Below are 26,055 nucleotides of genomic sequence, written 5' to 3' on the forward strand. Positions count from 1 at the left end.
AGTAATCTTTAAGTCTGACCACATATTTTCTATTGGATTGAGATCTGGGCTGTGACTCGGCCATTCCAACACATTTACATGTTTCCCCTTATACCACTCAAGTGTTGCTTTAGCAGAGTGTTTGGGGTCATTGTCCAGCTGGAAGGTGAACCTCTGTCCTAGCCTCAAATCACGCACAGAAAGGTAGGGGTTTTGATTAAGAATATCCCTGTATTTAGCACCATCCATCTTTCCCTCAACTCTGACCAGTTTCCCAGTCACGACTGCTGAAAAACATCCCCAGAGCATGAACCTGCCACTACCATGTATCACTGTAGGGATGGTGTTCTTTGGGTCATTTGATGTGTTGAGTTTGCGCCAGACATAGCGTTTTCTTTGATGGCCGAAAAGTTCAATTTTAGTCTCATCAGACCAGAGCACCTTCCTCCATACATTTTGGGAGTCTCTCACACGCCTTTTCGCAAACTCACAACCTTCCTTTTTTTTTTTAGCTGAAAGTAATGGCTTTCGTCTGGCCACTCTGCCATAAAGCCCAACTCTATGGAGCGTACGGCTTATTGTCGTCCTATGTACAGATACTCCAGTCTCTGCTGTGGAACTCTGCAGCTCCTCCAGGGTTACCTTAGGTCTCTGTGCTGCCTTTCTGATTAATGCCCTCCTTGAGTTTTGGTGGGCGGCCGTCTCTTGGCAGGTTTGCTTTTGTGCCATGTTCTTTCTATTTGGTTATAATAGATTTGATGGTGCTCCTGGGGATCATCAAAGATTTGGATTTTTTTTTTATAACCTAACCCTGACTTGTACTTCTCAACAACATTGTCCCTTACTTGTTTGGAGAGTTCCTTGGTCTTTATGGTAGTGTTTTGTTAGTGATGCCTCTTGCTTAGGTGTTGCAGCCTATGGGGCTTTTCAAAAAAGGTGTGTATATGTAATGACAGATCATGTGACACTTTGATTGCACACAGGTGGACATCATTTCACTAATTATGTGACTTCTGAAGGTAATTGCTTGCACCAGAGCTTTTTATGGGCTTCCTAGCAAAGGGGGTGAATACATACGCACATGCGCATTTTCAGTTTTCTATTTCTAAACAATAGTTTTATTTATATATTTTTCTCATTTCAGTTCATCAACTTAGACTATTGTGTTCTGATCCATCACATAAAATTCAGATTAACAAAACATTGAACTTAAGGCTGTAATGTAACAAAACACTAAAAAAAGTCAAGGGGGGTGAATACTTTTGCACTGTATCTCCTTGAAAACAAAAGGATTGAGCATGGAGAAATCTAACTGTGGTCGAAGGAGAGATGGAAGGCCCCCATACTCATTAGATTGTTGGCTGGTCCCACCAAATAATATTATCCCCCCCCCCCCCCCCATCACTTTTCACAGTGGTTTACAGTGCAGTGAGGGAAGTAGTTTCAGGACCGGTATAGGGATTGTCCGGGTGCAGGAGCTATTCCATCAGCAGAGGGCGTCAGCTGTAATACACAGTTCTCATTCCATCTCATCGGGTGGGATCGAACCTCTCCCCTTAGAGTAGATCCATGTGCATCCACAAATGTGTGATAGATCCTCCACATCTCTTCAACACTGAAATAAGTGAAATCCGCAGTGAACAACATAAATTGACGGGCTGGGGATTTTAAAATCTGCACCGCCGGTCAATTTCCACATTTGCTTTATGTACAATACAGCAATTATATATAAAATGCAACAAAATGATTGAAGCCACCACACAGTCACATAGGCGGCGGCGCAGAGCTTACAGTTTGGAGGAAGTTCCTATACATATACACTGCTTTCAGTTAGTAAGTGTCTCTCGTTCCATTCTCAGGACTCTCTGCAAAATATCCCCTGGTATTTCCTTGCGTGGGACATCAGGACACCTCCTCCAAGGCGTGGAGAAAAATGAGGAAGTATCAAGAGGACTCATAAGTTTACTTTGACTTATTAGTCATGCATCATTAAGCTATGATATTTAGTCTCTATGGCAAAGCTGTGCCTCTTCGTGCTGCGCTGCGTGACATTACTTAGGGCTGCTGTGTGCCTGCTGTCACCTTCTGAAGGTAATTACGTTCTGATTTCTTAACTAAGCAGGTTTACTTTCACATTTTTGATAGATAAATAGATAGATAGATAGATAGATGAGATACATATATAGGAGATAGATAGATAGAGGATAGATAGATAGATAGATAGATAGATACTGTAGTCTATTTCCTAAAGTGTTCTGATGCCTCATAGTTGTTATTGTTCCTATAAGGTATATTAATAGTTATTTTTTTAACTTCCTGGGATAAAAGGATTTGAGAGTGTTTCTCTTTTTTTTCTTTTATACTTTTTTTATTTCTTTATCTCACTCTCTTTATCTCGTCTCTCTCTGTCCAGCCAAATCGAATTAGAAAATTTGAATTTGGATCTACCTAGAATTTATTTACAACATTTGTGGACTATGGACCTATGTACCATATTGTGTGGTATAATACTGGGGAATTGGGGATGCCATAGCAGCAGTTGAGTATCACTCATACTGTTGGATAGTACAAGAATGGGAAATCCCATGACGCAGGCCGCAACTTATACTTCCCTAATTCAGCTAGAGAGAAAGTAAGCAAATAATGTGAGAATAGGCGCTAAAACAAAATAATAATATCTTTATTAATTGTATGATTAAGAAAAAGGGGGTATCAACCGTCAGTGTAGTGTATAATACTGACTATAAAAAAGGTGAAAACACTGATATATGCCAAACAGCGCCACCATCTGGAATACCAGAGTAGTCTCACAAGCTACTAACACATAAGGGGCTCATTACACCACAGGGTTCAGGATGTGTAACCCAGGGTGAAAGATATCGAGGGGATGTATTGGTATAGAAATTTCACCAAACACCACTCCAAAACAGTGAGAGCCAGCGCACAGACTCTCACTGCACTAATAATCACAGGTGCTGGACTATGGCAGAGCAATTGCAATCACTCCAGGTGGATTAAAGGAGCAATGGTTGCCCTGACATGTCCCTTATTGGCAACAGCTCAACGCGTTTCCATGCACTGGGGGTGCATTTCATCAGGAGCTATGTGCACCAGGTTAATACTAGAGCCCAGAGCCTCAGTGTTGTTTCACTGACCGAGGTAATGGACGAACAAACAGTGATAGAGATCCCTGCCTAGCGCCGTTTTCCTCTGGTGTGAGGTACGGAGCCTTTACAAACAGTCACTATCCTGCCTGAGCTAGCAACCTCTAGGCTGAGGTGCTGCGTGCTAGTGTGCATATGATTCGGCACTGTGATGGCCGCGAGAGAGAAAGTAACATGAAATAAAATTTTAAAGCCACTTCATTATTTGCTTGCCTTTGGTATAAAATACCCAATAGATTCCATTACAATGTGCAGGGTTTTATTAAAATTCGACTTTTCAGATCTGATGCTGTATTTAACATTCAGGAAACTAAAGAGTTGTCTTGATTTCTTAAAGGGGTTGTCCGGGACCAATTTAAAAAAAATAATAACATGTTAAGGCTACTTTCACACTTGCGGTTTGTGCGGATCCGTCTTGTATCTGCACAGACGGATCCGCACCAATAATGCAAACGCTTGTATCCGTTCATAACGGATCCGTTTGCATTATTCATTCAAAAAAAGTCTAAGTCAAAACTGATCCGTCCTGACTTACATTGAAAGTCAATTGGGGACGGATCAGTTTTCAATTGCACCATATTGTGTCAGTGAAAACGGATCCGTCCCCCTTGACTTACATTGTAAGTCAGGACGGATCCGTTTGGCTCCGCGTAGTGTGGGCATTTACTCAGGTAGACAGGGGTGCGAGTGCAGTATAGAGGCAAATGGAGTCCAGGTAACGAAGCAAAAGAGCATTTATTTTACACTTGCTCAAACAGAAAATAAAAACAGTCACTTGGTGTTAGTTCACACACAAAATAACAGCGAGCTTCACCTGGCTCTTTTACTTGAATGGGTCCTGTCCTGGCCGATCGCACAGCCACATAAAGTATTCCCCCAGGATGCTGGGCGCTCTGTACGCCTGTGTCGGGGTCCAGGCCTCAGCTCCACACCCTTCAAAAACCACCCAGAGTCACAGTGACTTCCTTCCTTCTCCTCCCAGCTGAGGTTGCTGTCTGGGAATTTAAATCCCAGCTCGGTGACACGTATCTGCCATTTTTAGTGACCGTCTAAAAAACACAACGGAGACCAAACGCAGCCAAATTGATGCATTCTGAACAGATCCTTATCCATTCAGAATGCATTGGGGCTTAACTGATCCGTTTTGGACCCCTTGTGAGAGCCTTGAAACGGATCTTACAAGTGGACCCAGAAACGGCAGTGTGAAAGTAGCCTTACTTACAATGTACATCTAAATAAAGGTGCCTCTATATATTTTCAGCTATTTTTGCCACTTCTATGTGGCTCCAACGGTCCCCCACTCATTGTTTATATATCTGTTTATCTTTGCCTAACTTCCGGCTGCACTGCCCTGTGGGTCCTGGGGCAGCGCGGCATCAGGTGGTTACAGCTGTCTCTCTGCTCCGCTGTAACTCCGCCCCCTCATCAATATTCACCTCCATTCATTCTAAAGCTCCTTGCCCGGTGACATCACAGGACTGGAGGGGCGGGGCTTAGCATTATGTTGGCCAGCCTAGTTACCGCCCCTCCATCCATTCTGCATAAATTACTTATGCTGCCAGTGACGTCACTGGGCTCCCTGAGCAGCAGAAGAGGAAGCTCTGCTTGCCTGCAAGGGGCCCGGTACATTAATGAGGAGAAGAAAACAGTAACTTCCGGCCATGAATTTCAAAGATGAAAATGGGGCTGCAGAAATCTGTGGCAAAGGTACTACATGCTTGTATGTAATGTGTATGCCACACTTGTACTATTAGAGCAATGTTCCCAATCCCGGACAACCCCTTTAATTATAGTCAATGGGGACGGAGCGGCGGTCCGGCGGCACGGCGAAATAGCCGCAGGACGGATCCGACATGGTGAACAGCCTGTCGGATCCGTCCTGCCGCAAGTGTGAAAGTAGCCTTACTGTCCATATGTTTATAGGGCAGCATAGATATCAAATCACAGGAGCCCTGAGAGATCAGGTTACAGCTGCTGACCATAGAAGAATTATGCTACTTTCACACTTGCGTTCAGAGCGGATCCGTCTGTGGTCTCATATAATGCAGACGATGGGATCCGTTCAGAACGGATCCGTCTGCATTATATTTTAGAAAAAATTCTAAGTGTGAAAGTAGCTCAGACGGATCCGTCCAGACTTTACATTGAAAGTCAATGGGGGACGGATCCGTTTGAAAATTGAGCCATATTGTGTCAACTTCAAACGGATCCGTCCCCATTGACTTACATTATAAGTCTGGACGGATCTGTTTGCCTCCGCACGACCAGGCGGACACCCGAATGCTGCAAGCTGCGTTCGGGTGTCCGCCTGCTGAGCGGAGCGGAGGCCAAACGCTGCCAGACTGATGCATTCTGAGCGGATCCGCATCCACTCAGAATGCATTGGGGCCGTACGGATGCGTTCGGGGACGCTTGTGAGAGCCATCAAACTGAACTCACAAGCGGAACCCCGAACGCAAGTGTGAAAGTAGCCTAAGGAGATGGGAAGGAGAGGAGGAGCTGCTGTAGAATAAAGAGGCAGGGCTGCAGGTTTTAAGTGTTTTATCTCACCTCAGCGCTGGATTTACAGCTACACCACTCAGTACTGTATATAATGTCCTCCATGAATTAGAGATGGAGCCTGCAGGCGGTGAAACCGGTGAAAATGCAGAATACAAGTCCTATAGCAGCCAAATACAGTGTCATTCCTCAGGCGGCTTATCTGTTGCAGAAATGTTAGCAATTAAATATCAGTTGCATTTATCTGAATGGGGTTGTGGCAAATAGAGTCCCATACAGCTGAATTGCACAGTTGCAACAAATCTATCACATGTGATGGCACCCTTTGGATCTGCTTGTGGAGCATGTAGCATGTGGCATATATGATACCAGTGTCTTCTTATGTGGCTGAGAGGCACCAGGCCCCAGGTGTGGTCTGCTACACAATCTATAGCTACACCTTCTGAGCAAGGTATCTATTTAGTACATTATAGTCCCAATATTCAACACCTTGCTACTATCAGACAAGTCAGACATGTCCTAGACCTCCCAAGTGCCCCCATTTGGAGGGCCAGTCTCTATTTTTTATCCATGTCCCTCTTTGCTCCTTAACCACTTCACATCCGCCCATTGACTATAAACGTCCTATAGGTGGATGTTTATCTCTGAATGGACGTTCTGGAATGTCCATTCAGAGATGGTAACTGCACACTAATCGTGCAGCTGCCGAGCGGGGGGCCCACTGTCAGTGACAGCAGGCCACCCCAGAGAGAAGGCAGGGACAGTTCCCAGGTGCACCTGCCTTCTAGATCGCTGTAAAAAAAATTAAGTGAAGCTAAATGTCCCCCAGAGGTCTTGTATAACCTTATGGGGGACGCAAAAAGTAAAATAAAAAATAAAAAAATAAAGTGTTTAAAAAAAAAAAGGTTTCACATGTAAAAAAAATTTTTTTCCCAATTAAGTATTTAAAAAAAAAGTTTAAATTGAAAAAAAAAAATTGACATATTTAGTATTGCCGCGTCCGTAACAACTTGCTCTATAAATATTTCACATGATCCACCCTGTCCGATAAACACCATAAAAAAAACTGTCAAAAAAAGCCATTTTTGGCACCTTACATCACAAAAAGTGCAACTCCAAGTGATCAAAAAGGCGTATGTCCCACACAATGGTACAAATAAAACAGTCACCTCATCCCACTAAAAATGAGCCCTTACGTGAAAATCACAATAAAAAATAAAAAAAACTATAGCTCTCAGAACATGGAGACATTAAAACACAATTGATTTGTTTCAAAAATGCTATTATTGTGTTAAAGTGAAATAAATAAAAAAAAGTATACTTATTAGCAGCACCGCTTCTGTAACAACCAGCTCTATAAAAATACCATATGACCTAACCCCTTAGGTGAACACCGTAAAAAAATAAAAACAGTGCCAAAAAAAGCCATTTTTTTGTCACCTTACATCACAAAAATTGCAACACCAAGCGATCAAAAGGTGTATGCCCCCCAAAATCAAACCATCACCTCATCCCGCAAAAATTTAAACCCTAACTAAGACAATCGGTCAAAAAAAAAATAAGCTATGGCTCTCAGACTATGGAGACACTAAAACATCATTTTTGGGGGTTTAAAAAAGGCTATTATTGTGTAAAACTTAAATAAATAAGAAAAAGTATACATATTAGGTAATGAATAAAAATGTCACATGACCTAACCTCTCAGGTGAATGCTGTAAAAATAACTAAATAAAAACTGTGCTAAAACAACCAATTTTTTGGTCACCTTGCCCCATAAAGTGTAATAATAAATGATCAAAAAATCATATGTACCCAAAAATGGTAACAATAAAAATGTCAACTCTTCCTGAAAAAAAAGAGCCCCTGCACAAGACAATCGGCAGAAAAAATAAATAAATATGGCTTTTAGAGAATGGAGACACATAAACATAATTTTTTTTTCAAAAATGCTTTATTATGTAAAACTGAAACAAAGAAAGTAGACATGTTTATATCATTGTATTCGTAACAACCTGCTCTTAAAAATAGCATATGATCTACCCTGTCAGATGAATTTTGTAAAAAATAAAAACAGTGCCAAAACAATAATTTTTTTTGTTATCTTGCCTCACAAAAAACGTAATATAAACAAATTAAAAATCATATGTACCCCAAAATAGTACCAATAAAACCGGCACCTTATCCCCTAGTTTCCAAAATGGGGTCACTTTTTGGGAGTTTCTACTGTAAGGGTGCATCAGTGGGGGGCTTCAAATGGGACATGGCATCTAAAAACCAGTTCAGCAAAATCTGCCTTCCAAAAACCATACCTGCCGTGTGCCCTTACATCACTTTATGACCACATGTGGGGTGTTTCTGTAAACTGCAGAATCAGTTTTGTTTGGCTGTTAACCCTTGATGTGTTAAAGAAAAAAATGGATTAAAATGTAAAATCTGCCCAAAAAGTTAAATTTAGAAATGTCATCTCCATTTTCTTTTAATTCTTGTGGAACAACTAAAGGGTTAACAAAGTTTGTAAAATCAGTTTTGAGTAACTTGAGGGATGTAGTTTCTACAATGGGGTCATGTATGGGGGGTTTCCACTATGTAAGCCCCACAAAGTGACTTCAGACCTGAACTGGTCCTTAAAAGTGGGTTTTAGAAAATTTCTAAAATTCTAAGCCTTCTAACGTCCTAAAAAAATTAAATTACATTTACAAATTGATGCCAACATTAAGTAGACATATGGGGAATGTTAAGTAATAAATATTTTATGAGGTATCACTTTCTGTTTTAAAAGCAGAGAAGATTAAATTTAGAAAATTGTGAATTTTTAAAAAATTGGGGTAAATTTGGGATTTTACCACTGTCATGAAGTACAATGTGTCAAGAGAAAATCTCAGAATGTCTTGGATAAGTAAAAGCGTCCCAAAGTTATTACCACATAAAGGAACACATGTCAGATTTGCAAAATTAAGCTCTGTCAGAAAAGGGGTAAATGATCCGGATGTGAAGTGGTTAAATGGCCCTCTTTTTGTTCTGACGGATAGATTCAGGGCCATCTTTAACGCTGGGCAAAAGGGGTAGCAGCCCCTGGCCCAGTTGCTCCTGGGGGGCCCAAGGCAGCTGCCTCTTGAGCCCCGCTGGCCACTGCCCACAAATTCAATTACATCGAGTGGCGTGCCTGGGGTGAGGGTGGGTCCGCCCTGGGTGTCAGGCTGTCAGCTACACAGGGGGTGCTGCCATGCCTGCCTGCGTGCGGGCACTCCAGGCAGCGAACTGTGAGAGAGCAAGAGCTGTGATTCTCTCTTAGGAGAAAGGACCTTAGATGATGAGATCACCATGTGACCAGTAACATAGCAATATTACGGGTCACATGGCTATGAGGTTATCAAAGGTCCTTTCTACCAGGAGTTTTGCTGCAGGAGAAGTTTGCCATAATTGTGGAGCTTTTTTTGTGAAGATTACATCAGGAAAAGGTGACAGGGGCTGTTATGCTAATATACCGTAAGCTACTGTATAGTGTGGTGCTGTATACTGTAGGGTGCTGTATATTGTGGAGTGCTGTATATTATGGAGTGCTATACTGCTCTACTGTATACTATGGGGTGCTGTATACTGTTGGGTGTTGTATACTGTGGGGTGCTATACTGCTGTACTGTATACTATGGTGTGCTGTATACTGTATACTGTGGGGTGCTGCATACTGTAGGATGCCGTATACTGTGGGATGCTGTATAATGTATACTGTGGGGTGCTGTATACTGTGGGGTGCTATACTGCTCTACTGTATACTGTGGGGTGCTGTATAGTGTGGGATGCTGTATAGTGTGGGGTGCTTTATACTGTGGGGTGCTGTATACTGTATACTGTGGGGTGCTCTACTGTATACTTTGGGGTGCTGTATACTTTGGGGTGCTGTATACTGTGGGGTGCTGTATACTATATAATGTGGGGTGCTGTAAACTGTATAGTGTGGGGTGCTGTATACTGTGAGGTGCTATACTGTATGCTATAGGATGCTATACCGCATACTGTGGGGTGTTATACTATGTATTGCATACTGTGGGGTACTATATACTGTGGGGTGCTATACTATATATAGCATACTGTGGGGTACTGTATACTATAGGGTGCTTTACTGCATTCTGTGGGGTGTTATACTATGTATTGCATACTGTGGGGTACTGTATATTGCATGCTGTGGGGTACTGTATACTATAGGGTGCTATACTGCATACTGTGGGGTGCTATATACTACAGGGTGCTATACTGCAAACTGTGGGGTGCTGGGCTGCACTGTAACGCTAGGGTGAGCCGAGCCCCGGTCTCCTTCCTGAACTGCAGAGCGGTGCCCACTTCTAGCCTGAGCCCAGCTGCCAGAGCACTGATTCTGAGCCGCTGGAGTCTTCAGAACTGGAAATATTTTCAGCAATTCACTGTACTCTACCAGGTGTAACATAGTAACATAGTACATAAGGCCGAAAAAATACATTTGTCCATCCAGTTCGGCCTGTCATCCTGCAAGTTGATCCAGAGGAAGGCAAAAAAAAAAACTGTGATGTAGAAGCCAATTTTCCCCACTTTAGGGGAATAAAAAATTCCTTCCTGACTCCAACCAGGCAATCAGAATAACTCCCTGGATCAACGACCCCTCTCTAGTAGCTATAGCCTGTAATATTATTACGCTCCAGAAATACCTCCAGGCCCCTCTTGAATTCCTTTATTGTACTCACCATCAGGTGTGTGGATTTTGTGTGTGTGTGTGTTGTGGTTCCTGCTAGGGTGTGGGAAGGCGGCATCCAGGGGGCCCAAGTAAATTGTTGCCCAAGGGCCGATCAATATTAAAGACGGCCCTGGATAGATTTGCATTAATACATTTACAATATTGATCCAGAAGGTGTTTGTCTGGCTCCTCTCTGTATATTGACGCTCGTCTTGTATAATATTTCATTATTTGATGCATTTTGGATTTGCCTATATTCAAATCATTTTTGCGCTATTGTGCAAACGACAACTATTCAAGTGTATAGACATAATGGAAAAATTGATCTTTCACATAATGAACCTTAGTTGTCCCCCTTTGACCGTCCAAAATGTTGGGAGGTATGAAGTCCTCCTGCTGTAATCTTTGCGACCTTTTCCATGACACCTATAATATACCGTATTTAGAAACTTCACATTTCCAGAGGCAGAATGCCGCGTTTACTGTAACAAGATGATCTCGAGAACACCGTCATTTCCTCTGTACACTTTGAAAGTTTCTGTTGCAGCTTCCGCTCCGTTTGTACTTTTCTTTAGTAATCAGAGCGGAGTACAGAAACTTACTGTAAAGTTGTGTAATGGCGTCATATTGTTCCTGTTTAGCTAAGGAATGTAGAAATGAAGGATGGAAACCACACATACATACTGCACATTTCCAGATTTCTACTAAATCACAGATTTCAAAGTATTATAGCTGAAACAGGTAAAAAACAAATGGTCAGGTGGTTGGAGATAGAGTATATGGATATATACATGTATACTTACTGTATAATTGCCATGCAGTCTACACTGTATTATGCCGGTACAGGACCTGGCCTGAGAATGTGGCGTGCGACATAGGGATTCAAAGTACTAGAAATGGACAGATTTTCTCCACGTTGACAAGCATTGATTGGCGCTCGTTAAGTGACATTTACATGCGGCTATTATTGTCCGTAAGGGGATATTAATTAGATCATTAGTCCTCATGCATTTCTCACATGTCAGCGGCACACCCCTCGTTTAAATGCTAATTTTAATGTTGCGTAAAATACTGTGTGTGGTCACGTGGTTAAACGCGGTGACGATTGGGTAGAAGAACATTGTGTAAATGGACCTTAAAGGGGTTTTCCGAGATTTTTTAACTGATGACCTATCATATGGATTGGTGGGACCCCCGCCGATCAGATACCTGAACAATAGGTCATCAGTATTAAGTCTTGGCAAACCTAAACCTTTAGGAGAGAATACAAGAAAATGATATATTAGACTTTGTATACTTTGTATTCCAGCTTCCATCAGAGGTATACAGGTTGTATACATCCAACAGAGGCATGTGACAGATCATCCGTCACCCATAGGGTCCCACCGTAAAAAACTGTTTGTTTTTTGGCAGTGGCCCTCTGCACCGTCTAATCCACTTTCCTGTACAGCTCACAAATGGTATGCTCACATTTACCTTGTCGGAGTTGAAAAGCAGTCTCTTTTGGCCGCCATCCACAAATTGAGGCCTACAGAAATATTAACGTATCCACAGGCGACTGTGTGGGCAGGCACTGTGCAGTAGATGCAGTAATTGTACATTTTTCTTGGACTACTTCCTCAATTTACTGCCTTCAACTCAGGAAAAGTTCCAGCTCATTTCTATGCTGTAAAAATGAAGCTGAATACCACTGGTGCACCGGATCTCACAAGTGCACCGGATCTCACAAGTGCACCGGATCTCACAAGTGCACCGGAAGTGCAGGTTGCAATGCTTCGGGGTATGAGCAGCTCCACAGCCCCAGCTATACGGGTCTCCTGATTGCATGCTACAGCTGTCACTCACAGTAGAGGGGGGGGGGGCTGTGGAGCTTCGGTGGAACCGGTACTTTCGATGTACTTCAGGGGCAGCACCCATGGATTCAAATTAATTTGTACAACACAATAATATAAATGATACCGCGCTCTCCCTGCAACCAGAAAGCAGGCGAAACCCCCCTGTTGAAAGATACCCCTGATGATCTGGTCAGTCCAAATTATCTTACTGATAACTTCAAATCTTCTGGGATCCTCATTCCCCATTACACAGGTATGGGGTTATTGCAGGCAAAGGTTAAGTGCATAGACTTGGGAATCACTCCCGGGCCGGTGGCGCGGCTCCGTCAGTACAGGGTCGTGGTTTGCGCTCGCACGGGGCAGCCAGTGACGTCGCTTCTACAACTACGGATGGTTGCAGATACCACAATACCTTTAGACGCGTTTCAAACAGTACTCTGTCTTTCGTCTGGAAAACTTTTTAACACTCCGCTAATTAAAAACAGGGCCAAGGACAGACATATGTTATGTATTACCGCCTGTCCCATCTGTGTCTGTCAGCGGTTTTGCATTGGTGTTCACAGTATGCAGTAGTTAGTACCTAGTAGTCCAAAGCAGACCTCTTTTAGAGCGACAGTCCCTCTTTTTGACCCAAGTTCCTCTTTGCTCCTTAAAGGGGTTGTCACACTTCAGCAAATGGCATTTATCATGTACAGAAAGTTAATACAAGGCACTTACTAATGAATTGTGATTGTCCATATTGTCTCCCTTGCTGGCTGGATTCATTTTTTCATCACATTATACATCGTTCGTATCCAGGGTTTACAACCACCGTGTAATCCAGCAGCAGTGGTCGTGCTTGCACAATATAGGAAAATGCGCCAGCCTATGTGCACTCCAAGGTCTCGGCCACCAGAGAGGCCAGCGCTTTTTCCTAGTGTGCAAGCACGGCCACCACTGATGGATTGCAGGGTGCTCGTAACCATGGGAAAAAGCAGTGTATAATGTGATGGAAAAATGGATCAAGCCAGCAAAGGAGGCAACATGGACAATCACAATACATTAGTAAGTGGCTTGTATTAACTTTCTCTACATGATAAATACTATTTACTGAAGTGACACAACCCCTTTAAATGTCCCTCTTTTTGATCTGAAGTATAGATTTGCATCCTTACATTCACAATATTGACCCAGAAAGTGTTTCTCTGGTTCCTCTCCTCTGTATATTTGAGCCCATTTAGTATATTTTTCCATTATTTGATGCAGTTGGGATTTTATACATTTCTATATTCTGATTATTTTTGCGCCATTTTTTAAGAGAAAACGATTGAAGTGCATAGATCTATATATAGAAAAATTGATCTTTCACACAATTAACCATAAGTGTCCCTCTTTGAGCATCTTACGCTGCTGTAATTTGCCCACTGGCTCCTGGTACTACCCATACGGTACAGGTAGGTTTAGCGTTAGGTCCCGTGCCACTTGAGAAACCTTGGCGTGGTGCGCGGGCTCAGGTATGTCCTTAATATAAGAATATACTGGATAAAGTCTCATTTTTAACATCAGTGTCAGGGTTTAGTCCGATGTTACTGTTTGCGTCCACCACAGTAGTGCACCTATTCTTGTAACTATTTATCCCTCTTTGAACATCCAAAAAGTTGAGCGGTATGGTCCAAGGGAGGACGTCTGGTTACTTATCTACAGGGTCATAGGAGTAAGGCACACTGATGGATGCAACTCATACTTTGGTGCAACTTTTTGGGTGGTCAGAGAGGGACAATTATGGTTTATTGTATGAAAGATAAATTTTCCTGCATATTTATTGACTTCAGTAGTTTTCTTTTACACATTTTTGAGCAAAAATTATCCAAATATAAAAATTTCTAAAATCCAAAATTGCATCAAATAATGAAATGATATACAAGGTGGGTAGATAGGAAACAGAGAAATGCTTTCTGGATCAATTTTGTAGATGTAATAATACAAATCTATACCTCGGTTCAAAAACAGGGACATGTAAATGGCAAAGAGAAACTTGGGTCAAAAGTAGGGACCATCAGTCCAAAATAGGGACACTTGGGAGGTCGAGTAAGTAGCAGAGGCTAATCCGTTGGGTCTGCGCCCAAAAAAGTGGCACAAATTGCTAAAATGTTTAATCTGGCTATGATAGAAGAGCGTCAGATCCCACAGAGCATGTCCTCTGTATAGGGCAGTGTAGACACAGAATCCTCAGCCTGCCCGTACTGACCCTTGTCCATTGCACTGGTCTGCTGAACCACGTTATTTTATCACCGACTTCTCTTCAGATGCTGACTAACCCATGTTGCATTTATTCATCCTTTATGTGTACATCTACCCTTATATCAGATATGCTACAATTTAAAGGGGTTTTCCCAAGACTGATGTAAAGAAATTAAAATCTGACATCATATAGTACATAAAATATCTTTCTAACAAATCTAGAACCAGCCCTGTACCTCACATGGATCCAGAGATCTCTGCCTTTATTGCTCCAAATGCTCTGCTAGATTTTCGTCAGGCAGCTTGTGGGGTGTGTCCTTTCTGGCACGGCTCTCTCCCTATAACAGCTCAGGGTGTGTCCTTTCTGGCACGGCTCTCTCCCTATAACAGCTCAGGGTGTGTTATTTCTGCTACAGCTCTCTCCCTATAACAGCTCAGGGTGTGTCCTTTCTGGCACGGCTCTCTCCCTATAACAGCTCAGGGTGTGTTATTTCTGCTACAGCTCTCTCCCTATAACAGCTCAGTGTGTGTCCTTTCTGGCACGGCTCTCTCCCTATAACAGCTCAGGGTGTGTTATTTCTGCTACAGCTCTCTCCCTATAACAGCTCAGGGTGTGTCCTTTCTGGCACAGCTCTCTCCCTATAACAGCTCAGGGTGTGTTATTTCTGCTACAGCTCTCTCCCTATAACAGCTCAGGGTGTGTTATTTCTGCTACAGCTCTCTCCCTATAACAGCTCAGGGTGTGTCCTTTCTGGCACGGCTCTCTCCCTATAACAGCTCAGGGTGTGTTATTTCTGCTACAGCTCTCTCCCTATAACAGCTCAGTGTGTGTCCTTTCTGGCATGGCTCTCTCCCTATAACAGCTCAGGGTGTGTTATTTCTGCTACAGCTCTCTCCCTATAACAGCTCAGGGTGTGTTATTTCTGCTACAGCTCTCTCCCTATAACAGCTCAGGGTGTGTCCTTTCTGGCACAGCTCTCTCCCTATAACAGCTCAGGGTGTGTTATTTCTGCTACAGCTCTCTCCCTATCACATCCTTTGTGCTGCAGCTTTCTTCCAATCACAGCTCAGGGGATGTCTCCTTTCTGCTGCAGCTCTCTTCCTATCATAGCTCTCTATCACAGCTCGGGGGCATGTCCTTTCTGCTGTAGCTCTCTTCCTGTAACTGTCAGAGCTTCTAACAGTAGATACGACAGGTGGCAGTTGAAGAATGGAACGGAGCATGTGTAATCATCTCAGTAGGTGGACGTGCACATTACTTTACAGCTCAGACACCAGGGGGCGCCGTTTAATTGAACTAAAGAGAATATTTCACAACAGGGCACTTTTGTAACAGAAAGTTAATTGCAAAAGTAACTAATTTTTCATGTTGAATTATATTAAAATCACATTCATTGCTAGCACAACCCCTTTAAGGATATTAGGCACTTTATAGAAGAGGGTGGCTGGCACTTGTCAACCTTCTTGGTGTGTAAATCTCATCAACTCCTGAACATGTAAAATATGCACTGTTATTAGGAGACTATATAAACTGTAGATTCTGTTTCATTCAATTAAAAAATATGTTTTTTCCATAGGAGAAAATGTCACGCCCCCTGCAAATGTCACCTTCCAAAAGGAATTTTTTATTCATGTTTTAATGTGGAATCATGACAAAACCAATGGTGATGGCATCTTGTATGAAGTTGAGTATAGAAGGTAAGAGAAAGTGGACATGGACAATGGCTATATCATGTTCCGGTATATCATAGACTTATGACCACCGCTCCATTCATTAGGGGACACAGGACCCCCTCTTATAGCCGACTACCATTTTATTTTTAGTTATGGCTCCAACTGGACCTCCGTGCCTCACTGCCGCTATATAAGCCAGCAGTCCTGTGATCTCACAGAGGAGACCTTGCCCGAGAGCTTTGGATATTTTGGAAGGGTCAGGAGCGTTCTTGGAAGCCAGACATCAGAGTGGTCTCGATCGACACGATACACATTCACAGAAGGTGATTATCATATGTGTAATATGCGTATGTTGGAGGACAGGTTACGGGTTTGCTGTTATCGCGTTGTTTAAAGCTAATTGTCAACTACTAGTAGGACAATGAGTCCTGTGAAAGGAGCGTTGGGGGTTGTCCAGTTTCATGGAATTGATGACCAATCTTAAGGTTGGGTCTTCAATATTAGTGTTGGGCTCGAATATTCGAATAGCGAATATTAATCGCGAATATCGGCACTTCGAGAATTTGCGAATATTTAGAATATAGTGATATATATAATTGTATTTTCGAATATTCTAGATTTTTTTCATCTGAACCCAATATCCCTCCCTGCTTCTTGCTTGTGGGCCAATGAGAAGGCTGCAATGTCTTTGTCTGAGCTTAACAACCAATAGGAAAGCTGCCTACCCCTTACTATATAAGAACCTCCCCAGCAGCCATTTTCTACAGTTTTTTTTAAGTTCTGAGAGAGAGAGCAGTGTCATTGCTGTGCTCTGTGCTTTCCACACTACATTAGACAGATAGATAACTTATATATATAATACAGATCATTAGTGGGAGATGGTCAGTGTAGGTTAGATAGTGATATAGTGTAGCTGATTCCAGTACAGGGTATTAGGTAGTGTGATAGGAATTACTGTCTCTCTGCTGTCCATACATACATGCTACAGACATAGTGCTGTGATGTCACAAGTTCACAACAATACTTAGTGCACCAATCAGTAATAAGTAGTCAGACCTGCTAAAATGTGAAGTTTCACGTATTGCGCCAAAATATTCTCATCATTAGTACCGATTTGCGCAATCGCGAATATATTGGAGCATTCTATCTTCATATAAAGCCATTTTTTATGTTCTGCCGTGCCAACCATTTTCTTCAGTCTTAGGAAACTTCTAGCAGCTTGGAAAATGTAGCAAAAGTGACCCACGCCTGTATTGCGGGTGCTGTATGCGAATATTACATTGCCGATTTTTGCAATCAAGAAAATAATAGCGAATTCTCGAATTCGCAAATATATGACGAATATTCTACAAAATATTCGCTAAATATTGCGAATTCGAATATTGCCCCTGCCGCTCATCACTATTCAATATCAGATCGGTGGAAGTCTAACTTTGGGTTCCTACTTCTGCTATTGAATAAAGCAAAATAAGGTGGCTCCCCTGTTGACCGTAAAGGATAGGGTGCACTATTCGAATTGACTCACCCTGTCTGCGGTAAACAATTCATATAAAATTCATATACTAATTGACAGGCACTCACACAGAAACATAGGAAAGCAAATGCATTTATTACATCTACTAAAAACAATATGATAATATACCTAAAAATATAAACTAAAAATATGCACAGATGTGTGGAGAATAATTTACTGATAGAATTTTTAGGGTAGCGGATAATATGGCAAATAGTGAGGCTGTCCCAATCACTCCACCACACTGATGATAGTACTATCTAGTCTGGACAGACTTGTTATTAAGGGGTTAATATGCGGTTCCCTAATATAAGTGGCAGTCCTTTGCCTCACTACGGTGTTTGAATTTACCCACTGCGATATCGTCTTATTACACTGTTCGTCAGTGTGCTGGAGTGATTGGGACAGCCTCACTATTTGCCATATTATCCGCTACCCTAAAAATTCTATCAGTGGATTATTCTCCACACATCTGTGCAAATCTTTAGTTTATATTTTTAGGTTTATTATCATATTGTTTTTAGAAGATGTAATAAATGCATTTGCTTTCCTATGTTTCTGTGTGAGTGCCTGTCGATTTGCAAACTTCTGCTATTGGCCTTCATTGTGCATTTTCTGGTAGACTAATCGTATCATTTTCACACAGTTAACCTGCCCCCGCCACATGTAGAGTTGAAGATGAATGGCCCTTCACTACATGTTGAGCTCATTTTACCCAAGATCACGAAGAACCACATTACTCGAGACTACAAGGATGTTTTCAAGTTTAACCGCATATATAAAGTTTGCATCCGGCGAACCAAAGACAATCACATGGTAAGCTGCTGCAAATTTTTTTTGTTCAGAATTTGTTGTTAGATTTGGCTGCATTTAGAACGTTTAGAAAAAAAGGATAACTTTTTTAAGCTTACTTAAAGGTGCTATTCAAGCTGGCCATACGACTTGTGTTCCTCCCAGTTCCTTAATACACATACACTGACGAGCAAAAGGGTAACAATGTTTTGAACTTTTGACTTTCAGGCTCCATACAGTATCTCAACATCCACTACAGCTTCGAACGTGACACTGCCATCATTTTATAGACAATCATCTTGACTATCTCGTACATATATTGGACTTGCAACTATTTAGCATATGATTAGTTATGCAGATTCTTGTCATGTAAAAGCATCGTTACTGTTTTGCTCCTATAATTCTAAATTTTTATTATTTTGTAAATCCACCTTTGGCCTTTAACATTGCCTGAATCCTTCTGGGCATGCTCTCGATCAGATTCAAGCATGTCTTGACCAAAATCTGCTCCCAGGGCTCTTCTACACGTTCCCGATGTTGGTGCATACTGGTTGACTGACTTGGATACGGATACAGCTTTTTCTTCAACTCTACCCACAAGTGTATGACTGGGTTGAGGTCTGGGGACTGTGGGGGCCAGTCCAGGACCTCTATGTCATTGCCATTGAACCATTTCTTCACCAATCTCAGCGTATTCTTCGGGTCGTTGTCCTTCTGGAACACTATGTCATCCTTTTCATACCCATAGTACTGGAGTGTACGAAGTAACTCATCTTGTAGGATACTCACATATAGCTCAGCATTAGTACCACCATCGATCCTGGTCAAGTATCCAACACCTTTGGCTGTGAAACTACCCCATGTCATCAGGCTTCCTCCCCCAAACTTGTCAGTTCCTTCAATTTCTCGATCCGTTAGCCCCCTTTTCACTTGTTTCTTTCAGACCCATTTATAGCCATCAGAGCCCAGTCTATTCACTTTCGTCTCATCGCTCCAAATCACCCGTTTCCAATCTTCTACTGTCCATTGTTCGTACTTTTTTACACGCTTCTTATGTCACATGGACATCTGTGATCTCACTATTACAAAGCGTACGAGCTACCTCCACTGCCATGTTTGTTGCACCAGAACTGATAGACCTTGTGAAGAGCCGACTTGTTGACTCTGATATTTTACCTGGACTTCCACCTCTTGTCTTTGGAATGGATGGACTTAATTTCCTATTCTTCTAACTCTCATAGCACTAACATGATGCAGTTTGGCAATTTTCGTGGCCGAGATACCGCTATCGATGAGCTGGAGGATGCTGCTTCTCTTTTGTTGGGAAATCTTCTTCGTGGCTGCTCCTGGATTCGAACCAGTGACCTTTCTCTTAGGAATCAACCTAATAACACACTGATCTATTAGTGAATGTGAGAACAGGTTGTAATTTGTAGTATACAAGAAAAAAAAGATTGTTCCAACACCAGGAGCAAAACAGTAACAATGCAATTACATGACAAGAATCTGCAGAACTAATCATAAGCTTAATAGTTGCAAGTCCAATTTATATATGAGATAGTTAAGATGAATGTCTATAAAATAATGGTAGTGTCATATTTGAAGCTGTAGTGGATGGTGAGATATGGAGCCTGAAAGTCAAAAGTTCAAAACATTGTTACCCTTTTGCTCGTCAGTGTACATGGTCGGCTTGGTCAAGTGTACACGTGTTCTCAATATAAAGAGGGGACTAAGCTGCTGCTAGACACTGCAGCTCATAACCCCAGGGATCAAAAGGACTGGACATGTTGAAACCCAATACGCCAAATCTTTTTACTGTTGGGCGGTTGCCATACACATTACTTGGTTGTCCAATCCTTTTGAAATTGGTAGTTTTACATTATGTTCATCTAATGTGTACGGTCACCTTCATTCTACTGCAAGCTACGTGCTGATCAGATGATAGCAATCGCCTTTGCAATCGTTATAGTGTATGCAAATGTTCCTTAATTGAAAGGGACACTACCAGCAAAATATTAGGATCGGCTCATTGCTCATGTTGTTACTGTTTACCATCTTTTAACATCCAGCCCAAAATTGCACATTAGTTTGATCTTTAGCCAAAAATACAGAATCAACAATGCTGCTGACAGGAGAAATACTGGTCTTACCAAGCCCTAATCCATAGCTGAGGGCAAAGTTCTGTGTGCAGGGTGAGAAGCTGTGCTGTTCTTCAGTAACAGGAGGGCTGATGGGTAATAAAAGCCTTCTGCAAACTTCTCAAATATTGCCACACCCTAAAAAGATCCTGAAACCACTGAAAACCATACACTAGGACACTGTCTGCTTCCTATATATCAGTATATATACTGGTTTTTCACCATTGAATGCATGACTTATCATACAACTAGTGAAGGTCCAATGTCATATACTAGCGTGGTTTCCAGCTAATTAGTCTTCTTCCTCTTCTTAGTTTCAGTACGTCAAGGATGTCGAAAGCTTCAGTATTGAAGGCCTTGTTGGGTCAAACGAGTATTGCTTGAGTGTTCAGCCTTTAATATCGTCACGAAAAAACATTGGAGAAGCATCTGAAGAGATCTGTATTTATATCCCAGAACAAGGTAAGTCAGTAGTAGGACCACTTACAGTATAAAGTACTGTCTTTACCTCTCCATTAACTCATATTATTAGCAGGACAGAGATTGGGGTGTAAGAACATTCGTTATCAGTCCTAATTACTTTATATGGCTCTGAGCATGAATGACTTCTAAGGACCCTTTACATGGATCAGGAACGTATCGTCTTAAGAACGTTCATTTGACCAATCATTGGCTTGTCTAATCACCCACTAAACAATGCGTATTGTATGCTGCAAGATCCTATCCGGAGTTATCCCAGTCCTCCGTATAAAAAGCAAAAGAAAAAGGATAGCTGATCTGTGCAAACTAGACAAGTGGTAAAGGTGAACATAAAAAGTGCAGTCTGCCAGTGTATGCTCAACGCAACTCACAAAGCATGCGTGCTGTCTCTTAGCTGTCTCTTGTTTTTTTGGCTGATCAAAGCTTTTAGCATAAAAATGTAAACAGGATATTCTGCTAAAATAATGTTAATTTTTTTTTATTTTTTTTTATATTCTCAAATATTACTGCAAAATTGTTGGGGCTCCAGCATGTATGAAACTTTACATAGTAATTATATTTTATAGAATTTTATATAGGAGCAATCTTTTTTGTTCTTTTATAATCCAATGAATTATGGTTTATTGTAAAGTAACTCATACCCATTATTTCCTGTCTACCGCCATTAATTGGCTTCCAATTCTCTCTTCAAAGAGTTTCCAAGCACTACCCTTCTGCTCCTGGCAGTCTGCACCCTGAGCTTTCTGGTCCTGTTGATCTGTGTCAATTTCTTCATCTGTTTGTATATCCGTGGAGTGGTGAAGACTCCTAAAACACTGGTGAGTTGATGGAAAATTATTGTGTTAAATTACTATACGGTTTTATTCATGAATAGGGAAATAAGGCCAAACTGTGTGCCAGGTAACCTCATTAACTATAATACAAGTCGTGGCCGAATGTTTTGAGAATGACTCAAATTTTGGTTTTCACAAAGTGTGCTGCTTCAGTGTTTTTCTATCTTTTTGTCAGATGTTTCTATGGTATATCGAAGTACAATTATACAGTAAGCACTTCATACCTTTTTAAAGTTTTATTGACAAATCCATTAAGTTTATGCAAAGACTTAATATTTCCAGTGTTGGCCATTCTTTCGCAAGCCTTCTGCAGTTCGCCCTGGCATGCTGGATGTTAGCTTCTAGGCCAAATCCTGACTGAAGACAACCCATTCTTGTCTAATCAGTGCTTGGAGTTTATCACAATATCTGTGTTTTTGTTTGTCCACCTACTTTTTGAGGATTGACCACAGGTTCTCAATGGGATTGGCAATGGACACAAAATTTCAATGTTTTATTTCCCTAGCCATTTAGTTATCACTTTTGCCTTGTGTCATGGTGCTCCTTCATGCTGGTAAAAACATTGCCCATCACCAAATTGCTCTAGGATCGTTGGGAGAAGCTGCTCTTGTAGGATGTTTTGGTACTATTCTTTATTCATGGCAGTGTTCTTAGGCAAAATTGAATAAAATGAATAGACCAAAAGGTCGGACATGCGAACTGCTGCTCCTGCCGCCCCATTCATCTCTGTGGGAGTTCTGGTGACAGTTGCGTACAGCACTTGCCTATTTCTGAAGATAAATGAAAGAGACAAGAGCTGCAGTGCGCCTGTCTGACCTACAGATGTGTTCATTTTGGGCGGTCCCAAGGGGTTTGTGGTCCTTGTTCTTGTGATCGGTAGAGTTCCCAGCGGTAAGACCCCACCGATTTAATAGTTAACCCCTATCCTATGGATAGTCATAAGTTGTCACAACTGGAACACCCCTTTAATATCATTAAAGTGGTTTCTAGCCAGATAACATTTTTTGCAACAGGTTCAGAGCCCGGCACACTGTGTCCCCTTAATATAGTAACATCCTACACCGTGTCCCTGAATATTATAAAGCCACACATTGTGCCCATGAAATTATGCCATGATTCCCCCTGAAAATAATAGCGCCATACACAGTGCCCCCTAATAAAAAGTGTCATTTTGCTCCTAAAGATGACATTGTCACACATTGTAACATCCCCTGAAAATAAGTATCAGACATAAGGCCACTGTAACATTAGTTCCATACACAAGCCCACTAATAGATAATAGTGGTCCAACAAGTGCCTCTGCACAATGCCTCTTTATAGTACTCCTGCATGTTGAGAACCAGCCAGATGCCACCATGTTTTTGTATCCTTTAACTCATGAATATTCAGCCCTAAAACATGTAATCTATTCTCTCCAGAAGTCCCTTATGCAAAGAAGTTGGTCGTGGATGGATAAACCTCCCTCTCCTGTGATTGAAACCACCCTATGCTGGGAGACAGCCTTGAAGGATCATCTGATGGCTGAGCCTCGAGACTCCCCCATGCGCAGCAGTGCAGATAGTGGATTTGGAAGTCAGTTCTTCATCAACAACATATTACAGGTGTCTCTAGTGTCCCCAGAGATAAAAGGTGAAAGAGACATAAGTGAGCCGAGGGTAAATTTTGACTTTAAAGACTTCTCCATACAAGAAGAAGATCCTCCTGATAGAAGTCTCCAAGGAGAAGACAGTGGTATCAGCCTATCTACTGGTTCCCCAACCCTCAAGCATATGAGCAGTCATACTGATACTCCCTATAAAGGAAATACACTGAATTGTGATAATGGCGGAAAGGAAATCGTGGTCAGTGTAAGACTGGGATACCTGAAACAATTAGAACCAGAGAAGAAACCAAACCCCTTTGAGGAGCTGGAGACCACATGGCAACCACAAGTGAAAGATTACCTTTCTCAAAGTCCAAAGAATCTATGCAAAGACCAAACTGACTGTGACTTGTTCCAAGAACCATGGATTCAAGTCCCAGAAATATTTCAGACTGCTATTCCACATACAGTAGCTTTTAGCCCTTTCAGCCGTGTACTGTGGGATTTAGGAACCAGCGCACCATCCCTTGGAGATGTTGACCTCCTGGACACTAGATCTTGAGCTTCTGAAGGGAGATGTTAGTGCTGTTTGTAATAATTATGACATCTGAATTAGAAAGCTGCTGTAGGCAACAGTAGTGACTGACAACTCTACAAAACTAGGGAAAGAGTAGAGGTGTAAACAGGGCCAGGGCGAGGTGTAAGAAGGGGTAGGTTTGATTCTGCTAGCCAGTCAGATAGCCCAACTGGCTACTGCAGCCTGTCCAGTATGACTGCTGAACTGTCAGAGAGAGCCAGTCTATCCAGTGGGGCAGAGCATGGAGGCAGTGGGTGGGACATTATTATGTCACAATGCGTTTTGCAGTGTCCTTCAGAGATACACATTGGGAGGAACTCCTGTGATACACATCCAAAGAATGGCACCTAGACCTACAGTGGCTCTCATGGTATGCATTTTATTTACTGCATGCCCAATAGAGGAAAAAAGGACAGCCATAGTTGGCCGAATGGGGGCCTATAGATACACCTGAATGCATACAGAAAGCATACACTGCAAAACACAATGTGAAAGCATCCTAAGTTAATTGATTTTACACGGGCAAGTGGGGAGGGTGCAATTTACCTTATCTGCATAGGGTACTAAATACCTTTTCCTGGCCTGGGTACAAAGATTGTCTGATCTCACGCTGTAATATAGAATACTATTAGTACTTTCAAAACCTGGCCTTGAAACCATCTTTACAAGGTTGACATAGCTGTGTTGACATTTCAGTAACATAATAACACTATCTTCATATTGATCTTAGATTTAAACATTCAAGGGAGGGTGTCACCAGGAAATTCACTGATAAACCAGGGGCAATGCCTCGTATGTCTAGATAAGATGAATGTAATGATTTGTTTCACTTAGCAATCCGTTGCTTAATTCTAGTGAAAAAATACTTTTAATCCATATGCAAATGAGCAGTTTAGTGCACCGAGGGCGGGCCCAAGCACCCTTGCTTTACCTACATTCTCTATCATCCTTTACCATTCCCTCTTGATTGACAGGGCCAGGCAAGGTGAGTATGTAGTAGTCTGGCCCTGTCAATCAAGAAGGAGAGGGAGGGGCTGGTAAACAAAGCAGGAGGAGCAAGGGTGCACAGAGTGGCTTGGCCCTGCCCCCGGTGCACTTAACTGCTCATTTACATATGGATTAAAAGTATCTTTTTTCCCAGAATGAAACAATGGATCTCTAAGTGAAAGCTGGGGTAGTCCTAGAAAAGCATTGTGCCTGGTGATTTTCTTGCTGACAGGCCTTTAAAGAGGACCTGTCCCCTCTCCTGACATGCCTGTATTAATAACTACATGCATTCCCCATGTAATAACAATTCTGGAGCATCTATTCTTATGGCTCCATGTTGTGCCATTCCTTTATTATTTGCACTAGAAGTTATGAGTGAATTGCTAGCAGTCTGCAGTAAGGGTACAGAGGGGGGAAACCAGTTTGGGTTGTGTATCTTCACAGACTGAAAATGGCAGCACTGATTGGATAGTCAGTCTGTGCAGGTACACCCCCCCAACTGGTTACCTCCCCTCAGTACCCTTACTGCAGACTGCTAGCAATTCATTCATAACTTCTAGTAGAAATAATACAGGAATGACACAACATACAGACATAAGAATAGCTGCTCCAAAACTGGTATTACATGGGGAATGCAGGTAGTTATTAAAACAGGTGAAAGGTCCTCTAAGTGTTTCTGTGAAGATGGATAACTGGTTGCCAGTGTACATTTACAGTATTTTAGGGGACTATATTTTGGCTTTCTGAATGAAGATACACAACTGACAAGCCATTTATTAGTCCTATAAATTCATCCAATAATAAACCTAAAGAACGACCTTACACTGAATTTGCACTACACTAGTGCACTGAAACTTGTCGCCTTGTGTTTGGTGGAATTGGTGTAAATTTCTTGCAGTTTAGGGGACACAGGCAAGCCCTGTATTTCCTTCAGACAAGTATTAACCTATGGACTAATCTACCACTACAAACGGATGCACTTCTACTGTACAGTGGTGATGCTTGTGGTCCTGTGCATCCTCCTAGGTCACTGATCTTTCACTTGACTCGCTCAGTATGCACACCAGGAGATATATA

The 26,055-nt window shown here is 41.9% G+C and overlaps 1 protein-coding gene across 1 annotated transcript; it reads left to right on the top strand.

Moving 5' to 3' along the window:
• Positions 1 to 1,864: 1,864 nt before the first annotated feature.
• On the top strand, positions 1,865 to 25,324 carry IL10RA (interleukin 10 receptor subunit alpha). The gene is made up of 7 exons (XM_044278241.1): positions 1,865 to 2,070; positions 15,980 to 16,100; positions 16,227 to 16,399; positions 18,236 to 18,405; positions 20,834 to 20,981; positions 21,693 to 21,817; positions 23,251 to 25,324. Exons 1-7 carry the CDS (start codon positions 1,992 to 1,994, stop codon positions 23,974 to 23,976), a joined length of 1,542 nt encoding a protein of 513 aa, XP_044134176.1. The 5' UTR covers positions 1,865 to 1,991; the 3' UTR covers positions 23,977 to 25,324.
• The last annotated feature ends 731 nt before the right edge of the window (positions 25,325 to 26,055 follow it).

Source organism: Bufo gargarizans, chromosome 2 (genome assembly GCF_014858855.1).
Source record: "Bufo gargarizans isolate SCDJY-AF-19 chromosome 2, ASM1485885v1, whole genome shotgun sequence".
NCBI classification, from domain to species: domain Eukaryota; kingdom Metazoa; phylum Chordata; class Amphibia; order Anura; family Bufonidae; genus Bufo; species Bufo gargarizans.

Bases quoted from the DNA above. Each gene is read 5' to 3' on its own strand.
- IL10RA (XM_044278241.1), top strand. From the start codon at position 1,992: ATGGCAAAGCTGTGCCTCTTCGTGCTGCGCTGCGTGACATTACTTAGG. The intron at 2,071-15,979 runs GTAATTACGTTC...TTTTTTCCATAG, and splicing joins CCTGCTGTCACCTTCTGAAG to GAGAAAATGTCACGCCCCCT. The intron at 16,101-16,226 runs GTAAGAGAAAGT...TTTTATTTTTAG, and splicing joins TATGAAGTTGAGTATAGAAG to TTATGGCTCCAACTGGACCT.